We start from the raw sequence: 9,842 nt of genomic DNA, 5'->3' as shown, positions 1-9,842 counted from the left end.
CCAAACGATTTATGTTTTACGATTTAGTTTAAAATCGCACTTATTGTTTATGAAATCACGATTTTAAACGCATCCTTAATCCTCTCCACTTCCCTCAATTATGATACATCATGTTAGCCCATAATGCCTTTTTTTACCCTACTTTTGGAGTCCAAAAAGTTAAAAAAATAAAAAAAAATAATAATAATAATAATAATGAGAGTTAACTTCGAATTAGAGGAATGCTATAAACCAAATTTGTATTTTATTTATATTTTATTATGTTGATGAAACAGTATCAATTTACTCTCAGTTTTTTTTCCCACTATATATATATATTAGAGCCAAAATCAAAGAGTCTTAAAGTCAATTATAACTTCACAATGTAAAATACATCATATGTAACTTAATGAACCAAAACAGCAAAAACATAAGAACTAAAGATAAAACCAAAACAATCAAATAGGATCTTAAATCAATTGATTGCATATTATAATGTCTTCTAATTATTATTTTATATAATTATAGTACTTTTTACTTTACGAGAAACAATTAAAATAAAGAAATTAAAAGGACAAAAAATTGAAAAAATAAAATAAAATCCAGACAAATGAGAAACACGCACAAGAATAAACTGAGAAAAACAGTATACAATAAAAATGAAGCTGCAGTACCATTGCGAGGCCCTAAGGCACAAAATTATTAATATAATGCGATAATGATGAAATAAAAGTGTGGTTCTTAACATTATTCATTGAAATTATAATAACTCTGATGTTACAATTTACATATTATTTATTATTTCAGTCACTAAAATATAAATTATCAAGTAGCATTCTGGCATTTAACATGTTTATAAACTGATATAAATTTTCACATGATATTTATTACATCAGTTGTCGAAATATGATTTGCTACGTAATAGTTTAAATAATACCTTTTTTTTTTTTTTTTCTTTTCTTCATAAAACTATAAAACTCAAACATCTTCCTAAAAATCGTGGGTCCAACTGTCCAAGTCGTGTCGTTTCAAACTAGGAAATGGGGAATTTAGTAAGAAAAATGATTTTTGCACATCACTTGTACATCACTTTTTTAAATTAACTATTGGATTTGTAGGACCCACAAGGATTCTTCCTTGTGGGTCCTACAGATCCAATGATTGATTTAAAAAAGTGATGTATAAAAAGAGAAATGATCCCTACACTCATTTTTCACAACAGCCCCACAACAAGTTGACGTAGCTAGTAATATTTTATTATTTTTTTTGTTTTGTTTTCTTTTCTTTTTGTAAAAAAGTGACAAAATATTACCAGCCACGTCAGCTTGTTGTAGGGCTGTTGTGAGAAATAAGTGTAGGGATCATTTCTCATATAAAAAATATACAAATGATGTGCATATAACATATCACATTTAGTAATAAGTGGATTCTCGATGGCCAACGATTAAGACGGATAAGACCTACTCTTACCTGCAGGAACAAGAATACGCTAGGAACATCTACACGGTTGGCACAAACGTTGTGGAAAGGAATTACGTAAAGGTTATGCCCAACTTGACATCGACCCCATCCCATCTGATGTTAATGTCTTTAAGGCTTCAACTAATGCATTAGAACCGTATTATTGGCCAAATTAATTAGAGGATCCATGCATTGCTGTTGATGACAATATACTTTCGATGGATTTGGCTCGGGTCTAAGTTCCGGTTGAAACTAGACTTGAACAAAACTAGAATTAAAATTGAAATACGTGTTCTTTGTGTCATGTTCTTGTTTCTATATCGATCTTACATACACGCCTCAATTTCGATGAGTTCAGTTTTCATTACAATTTGATCTATTCCGTTGTGATGGAACTCTATGTCAAATTGATTATTGGGTCCGAAAGGGACTTCACAAAAAGCAGTAGTTAATTATATCTTATTTTACTTAATTATTTTCTGTATTTTTGTCAAACACACAACAGAGAATATGTTGCAAGAATGATTTCACAAATACACAAAAGTATAATTTCTTACCTAGATCTTAAATTTTAAGGGATCCAAGACTTTTAAATTCCGATCGGGGGAACCTAAAACCTTTTTTCAAACACAAAGTTTAGGATTTATTATAATTTTATCTTTATTAATTAATTGATCATTCTTTAAATATATAAGGGACTACACGAATCCAAATGAATCGAACATAAACAGTACGTTGGCCGGTGATAAACTCCGATCCTACTCTAATTATGTGATAAACTCATACAAGGAACAATAAAAAACCTACTACTAAATGACTTTTGCACCATAATACTACAAGTAATTAAAAGATAGCTAAAAGACTCTAACTTAAAAGGATAACTATAACTATTATTATTTAATTAAATTACTGTTACTCTAAAACAAATTTCATTCAAGATAATTTAAATGGGAAATGATCCATGCTCCCAACTTCAATAGCTTCATGAGATACATACACGTGAGTCATGCTTACGTACGTAGAATTCTACTTTCACGGTCACACGATATCTGTTCGTCTTTTTCTTAGGCCAATGTTCTCAGAATAAGGACCTTCTTTGGTCAAAAAGGCATTGGTTCCTTGATGCTTAATGGAGTAAGAATGGGTGAATGACGACACGAAAGAGCAGCCATTTTCAAAAGCAGCCGCCTTTTGAGGTGTAACTCACGCTTCTGTCCCTTTAGTCTTTGATCGTATTGTTCCTCAATCAACAACAGCAGAGGCATGCAAATTAAAGCTTGCCACAATTAATGTTTATGATCAATGGTCATATATATAGGGGATGAAAACAAAAGCATCGATCTTTTCTGCTTCGCCCACCAATATTGATTTCAATACAGAGTAACCACATGCATTTTACACCTGGTTGAGCTGTGTGAATATATATATATATATATATATATGAGGTTTTACAATTATATCTCATTCAAGATAAATACATATGATATACCCAACCAACTTAAGGACGGTAAAGCCATTCTATCGAAGAGCTTGCCGGCTTATCAAGGACGCTAGAGCCTGATGGTCAAGAAGAAGCCCGTGGGCTCAGCCCAAGGGCCTATTAATATGTTATAAGATCGACTAAGATATACATATATATATACCTCAATAGGACGCACCACAATCAATTTTTCTTCTTGCCGGCCAGTTCAGATAACTGCTTTGCTATACCACCAGAAAACCTCCCCTAATATTCACAGGGGAATCACCAATGTCTTCAATAGGATTTGAAGCTAGAGTAGTCCCCAAAGCCTTATCAAAAAGAGGTAGGAGCATCGAGCCTATATAAGGAGTACTGGATGACCTTTCACCAGCAACGCATTTATATACCCTTACTTAAACCCTGTCAATTTACTTCATCGCCTACCCTCAATGACTTAAACATTCTAATGGGCCTCCGACTGTCACAGCATAATATTGTTGTGTCTTAAATAATCATTTTTCTTATACTTTCCTCACGTGAGGAAGATTATCCCTCAATTAATTCAACTAAATACGTACTTCATGTACTGAGCCAGCTCGTGAGGGGATCCCAGTACATGAAGTACGTATTTAGTTGAATTAATTGAGGGATAATCTCTGTTCAAAAAAACTTCAATCAATAAAAAAATGATGAATTGCGTGATGCAATGGAACGCAGAGCGCAAATTAAGGTGCACGGATTATCCAAGCAATTATGCATTGCATTTAAAATGGTACGTACGTATAGTATTCAAGAACAGAAAATATTCTAATGAAGAAAAATTAGGAAAAAAAAAAAAAGCTTGATGAAATTGAAGATCGATGCCTTCTCGATCTTTAAGCAACCATCATCCAGATTTTCCAACCAGTTTCTAGGAATTTTCTCGAAAAGATCGATGTATATATATATAGCTAGCTATTAATTGTAACATGATGAGTTAAAATTAATTTAAAGAATTTTTCTTTCCTAGCCTGGCCTTTTTTAAAACACTCATAAATCCTCTTCCTTTTCTCCCTTTCTTGGCTATTTGGATCGTAGACACCTGCAGCGACTAAAACAAAAGAAAATAATAAAACGTTAATTAGACGGTAATTGCATATATATATATATATACAAAAATTTATTCACATCGTAGAATTAATTTTATAATCTTCTCACATTTAAGAGCACAATTGTGACATTTACTTCATGATCACCACTAAAACTGTTTTCATTCCAAGTGTCCCACACTATATATCATGTATATATAAATTTTTGGACACTCTCCATTTCCAAGCCAGTTTTTAAAGGTGAATTCTATTCAACATTTATATCATTTGGTATCAGATTCAACCACCATATAGAGTGTGAGATCGGATACAGTTCGTCGAGTATGAAATTGAATGGGTTACGACTTTGTGGTCAAGTCACAAAGGGAGCGCTCTATAAGCTGGATTAAAATGTCGACATGATATTATATATGGGCATATATAGTGTTAAGCCATTAAATAGTAATTAAATGAGTGAAACTGCTACAAGAAAAAAAGACTATCATTGAATCAATATGGATGTTAACTTAATTTGAAGGGTAATGGTAAATCAAGTCCTTCAAAAGCATGGGAGAATTTCTATCGACAACAGCATCTTGATTATTTGAATAATGAATTTTTTGTTTGACTGCCGAATTACTCTTTTGTCTCAACTTTCTAGTCCATACTAATTAAGGAACCAAGCTATAAATTTCCAATCCCCGAATTAAATATTATAAAGGCCAACTTACACCATAAAACTTTAAATATGATACTCGACCCTCTTCACTACAATCTCATTAGAACTATTACCCTCCACTAGTATTGGTGTTATAATGCACAAAAAACTCTATGTGAGCCACATGTGACTCTTTTTGTATTGAATTTTTCAAAATATTCATGGAAAAATGGGTCGGCCGCTTCTTTTTGTGTTTTGGAGTGATTTGACCTCATGACCCTTTTCTGTTTTAAGAGTCACCAATCCACGGTCGACTACTCCTTACACTCATTAGTTTTGTTTAGTTTTTATTTTAGTCATAGTCGTCACATGTGATGCACATGAGGGACTTTACATCCATTTTAACACTAATTGTTAACGGAGAGTCTTATTTGTAATGGGTGATAGTTAAAGGGGGTTAAATATTGATTTTTAAAGTTTAATGGTCTAAGCGTGAAAGGCGGAATGCATGGTAATTTGTGGTATGAAGTGTATTTTGCCCTTAAATTTCTCTATGCAATTTGATGTCGGTTCTAGGTATATATATTTGACTATTACCAGAAAAATAGGAATTGAAGCCAAAAGCAATAATAGTACTCATATTTATATTTACCATGTCGGAATCCAAACACACCTTTGACTTGTTTTCACTTTTTACTCCATCACCTGCATGCACAAATAGATAAATTAATAAGAGTTATGCACGATAACTTCAAAACGTTTGGAATCCACAGAAAATAAATGGAATCAATCGGGAATAAAGAAAATACTCTCAAAAGAAATCTTATTGATCATCAATGAACGATAATGAAAACAAACACCAAAGCATGCCTTTTATGTAGACTACAATTCCGAGAAATAATTCCTTTATATGTTTTATACATGAACTTTATTTTACGTGGCATTATTATTTTTTATCAATCAACTTTTAATGAAATATATAGATTTAAAATAATAATAATAATAAAAAAAAGACATCACATAGAATGAGGTGTGTGCATGAGAAGTGTATGAAAGATGTAGGAGAATCATTTCTCCTATGATTCCAAATCCTAAAGACGTACTATAAAATTATAATGAAGTTAAATAAGGAATCATCATGATACTACGAGATAATATTAATTCATAAATACTACAAATAAAAGACTCTTAAATCCTAATAGATTTATCATGACAAAAATACCTTAAGAAAAAATTAGCAAAACATATATAACAAAAAATTCAAGAAGAGTGGGTCTTTTAATTTGTCCTACAATAAAAAGGCCTTTAAAATAATAAGCTCATGCAATATTTACTTTGTTCATATATATATAATTAGTCCTACTCATTCTATATCATATGTACATGTGCATCAATATTGCCTACTACAGAGAAGAAACTGCCTCCGTTTGCGTTTTCCTTTCCACATATACACCACATTTCATGGTACGTCCTCCTTGTATATATATAGAACCTAAATAATCTTGGTAGGGTTTTGTAAAACTCTTTTTAATTCTCAAACAGTGCTGAAAACTTTTCTAAAAAGCAAATAAAACATAACATATTTTTTTTCAACAGCCACTCCGTATGGCGGTGTCTTGTGACCCCGTGGTGGCCGATGCCAGACAGATTTGGCGGCTAACACCAAGGCTGCCAGATCACACTAGGACAGTGGTAGCACCACCACCAAGGTAGTGGCAAGTTGGAAACACTACATATTTTTAAGGTTTTTTTATTATTATTATTTTTACAACATTCTTTCAATAAAATTACCAAATTAATTTTCAACTTTTCTAAAATATGGCTCCCACCAAATCAATTCTTAATTTTACCCTTTTCAAAACCCAAAATTCAAAATACATACTTGTAAATTTAACCGCGCGTAGAAATTAAAAAGAAGTGTTCAAGGCACCCGTTTCTTAAGAGCCATTCCAATCTCGCTTAGCTTCTTAGCCTATGGATGACAATTGCGTTGTGAAACTCGATCGTATATCATCCTATTTCTTACTCTGCATGCATATTGATCGAGCATGTGCAAAATGCGAAATGAGCAACCAATGAGCTATATATTATCATACGTTAAAATGCATGATTAATTGATACACCACGTTTCTTAATTTGTAGAAATGTTTCTGCAGAAAATCGAAAATCTTTGTACAAGCAATTATAACTCCAATTTTTAATATACGTTTTCTTGAAAATGAAAGAAGTGGCAAAATTGAAGAAGTAACTCACCTTCCTCCTTGCTGCTATTCCCCGAGTCACTGTCCAGGCAGTACACCCTAAAACTCGGCGATGGTGGAGCAATCATGAGGCTATCTTCCCTCTCATCACAAACCTCATGATCTTCATTCTCCTCCAACCCTCTTTGTTTCTCCACCGAGTCCTGGTCAGAATAAACGCACCTCGTCTTGATTCTTTTCAGGGTCTGTTTTCGGCCATCATCAGCATCAGCATCCTCATAATTACTTGGCTGAACGTAATTGTCTTGATTATATAGGTGCTTGATCATGCAAGCTGGGCCTGCCTGATCTTCAACGACGTCAGAATTTGAAATGCCGCAACCCATGAAAGAAGAGATCAAGAAGGAGCAGATGATCGATCAGATAGATATGATCATATCGATCGATCTCCAGTGGATCAGACAAAGGGTCTCGGTTTAATTTGTGGTACGGATGATAGGAATTGGCTGGGAAAGCTTTTCCGGCCGAGAAACGAACAAACGTGGGATTCAACGATCAGCTAGGGTTGCCAGTTTTAGATTGATAACCACACAAAAGAATATAGGTTTCAATTTTCACAATGCATGGTTTTGTTTAATATTTAGAGGCATCGAGAATCCCGCTTCCATTGGCAGCCCGTTATCCATGAAATGATTCTCTTCATTTCAAATAAAATGGAAACAAACTATTAATTTCATGGTGTCACATCATTTAAAAAATTTAAATGATTTGGCAACATACGCAATATATGCACCAATATTAAATGTTATGAAATCTAGCTAATAAGAATCATGAAATTTGAGCTCTCCATTCTCTTGTCCTTTTAAAGTCGCACAAAAATCTTGACATGTCAATGTAACGCTATATTAAATTTAACTAGTTTGTCAATAAAATATTTGTCTTATTGTTGAAAAGTATTTTCATGTGACAGAAATTAAGGTAAAATCCATTTTTTAAAAATTGTTTGTTAATATATTTATATTATGAACATAAAATAAAAGGCAAAACGAAACACAAACAAACGTACATAACCTTAATTAGAAATGATAAGTGCTAAAAAGAAAATAGAACAACGACATGATTATAGACGTAAATTAAAGGCTTGGGAATGAGAAATTAACTGACCCGTTGGGCGCTGGGATTGGAATACATATTCCATATTGGAATTGGGCTCAAGCCAATCTAAATAAAAAAGTCACATAATATGGAAAAAAGAGTAGCATTTTTTACATGGAAGAGTTGTTGCATTAATTGTAGCCTTGAAATTCAGACAAAATTATTAGGGGAATTACTCTTTTGCAGTGATTTAAGATATCCTTGTCTCCGTCTTCTTCCCAAAAAAAAAAAAAAAATACATCTTAATTTGCGTTACAAAACATTTTCAATTTTGAACATTTAATACCTGTTAAATTATTATTTATCCTATTAACTGTAGCTTTTAAAATAGGTAATAATTTAAACAAATTAAGCCACCTTAGTCCAAATAACATTCCTCATTTTATAAGAAAGCTTGCCTAGTATGACTAAACAACTTATGGAATTAATAGAATTAATTATTCTATTAAACAGCACATTGCAGCACAATTTTTATTTTTATTTTTATTTTGGGGGTGGGAAACTGGCTTAGTAGTTCCAATGTCTTATTTTGGTAAGTTGGGTAAAAAAACATGCATGAGTGAAAATTTTAGTTTGTTAATCTAACTGTGTATATAATATAATTAGGTCAATTAAAATTTTAAAAGACATGTGATAAGATTCATCACGTAGCATAATTTATACATACAAAAATGGCATTAAATTTTGTGAGATAAAATGACTTTGTCACCCCTAGCTTCCCAAATGCAATGATGGTAAAGCATGTGTACTAATCAAGGACAGGCAACTTTAGTCATATTAATGTAAGGCCAAACATGGGGCGTTGCTTAAAGTCTGTGTACCTCATTAAGATACGGTCGTGATCTTTCTCAATGATACGAGGCCCACTTTATGGGCAAAAAAGCTTAGCCAGAAAAAAGTCAGCAATTTACGCCCAAGCTCACAACCCAATTCTTCTTGCCCAGCTTGACTTTCAGCCTTATAAACGTGACGTACACAATTTTACTACCTTTGATAATTCGTAAAAAAAGATTCTAAACCCCTGCCACAAGATTCAAGAAACACCGGCCACTCTCGCCTCATTTTTCTGCCTCCAGCCCCTCACCACACGGCCACAACAACTTTCTACCTTTTTCTTTTTTCTTTTCTATTTTTTTTTTCTTAAAAAAAGAAAAAAAGAAAAAGAACAACTCTTTCCATGTTCTGCTATGGCCACTTGCATTTCACATTCAGCTTTAAAAAGTTTTATTTTTTAGTTATAAAATAACGTTCTTTTTTTAAAATTTTATTTTAATTACCAATTTTTTCAAAGCATTTTAATTACTATTCTATTTAAATATTCTTTACAAATTAATGTGACAGTCCACATGGTACGAAGGCTCTTCCTATTAGTCTCCACCGATGCCAACTACCTCATCTCCTACTCCTCGTTTGAGCACCAATTTCATCCGTTGTGGTTGAATCTAGGGCTGATGTGACCAATGTCGCCTAGACTAACGCTTTAATTTATAAATGGCTTGTAATAAACTAATAAAAATTGTAATTTTTCATTTTTCATCTTTTAGAAATGATCTTAATGCTGTCCACCAGTATACAAGTGAGGGATTCGTCACCCCACTTGCAAGGGGTCGTGCCAACAACTAGATGAGGCGTTTCAGGAGATTGCACGCTTCTAATATTCTGATGGCATTTTCTTTACAATAATATTTTTAGCTAGCTACCAAATATTTATTTCATGTTCCTCCGCTTAGCTTAGCTTAGCCTGGATTATTAAATAAATTAAAATAGCTAGGCTCCATCCTTTGACAGAAGGAATCTTATTCTCAAACCCCACGAGGGGTTGCGTTGTCCAAGGCTGGGAGTATATATTTTCAATAACT

The 9,842-nt window shown here is 32.8% G+C and overlaps 1 protein-coding gene across 1 annotated transcript; it reads right to left on the bottom strand.

The window, feature by feature from the left end:
- Positions 1–3,884: 3,884 nt before the first annotated feature.
- Positions 3,885–7,386, bottom strand: LOC133860619 (uncharacterized). Its single transcript, XM_062296192.1, has 3 exons — positions 6,881–7,386; positions 5,301–5,332; positions 3,885–3,992 (listed from the first exon to the last, which is right to left on the bottom strand). The coding sequence occupies exons 1-3, from the start codon at positions 7,212–7,214 to the stop codon at positions 3,885–3,887; spliced, it is 474 nt and encodes a 157-aa protein (XP_062152176.1). The 5' UTR covers positions 7,215–7,386.
- Positions 7,387–9,842: the final 2,456 nt, after the last annotated feature.

Source organism: Alnus glutinosa, chromosome 2 (genome assembly GCF_958979055.1).
Source record: "Alnus glutinosa chromosome 2, dhAlnGlut1.1, whole genome shotgun sequence".
NCBI lineage: Eukaryota > Viridiplantae > Streptophyta > Magnoliopsida > Fagales > Betulaceae > Alnus > Alnus glutinosa.
This window is presented reverse-complemented; position numbering and strand designations above follow the sequence as displayed.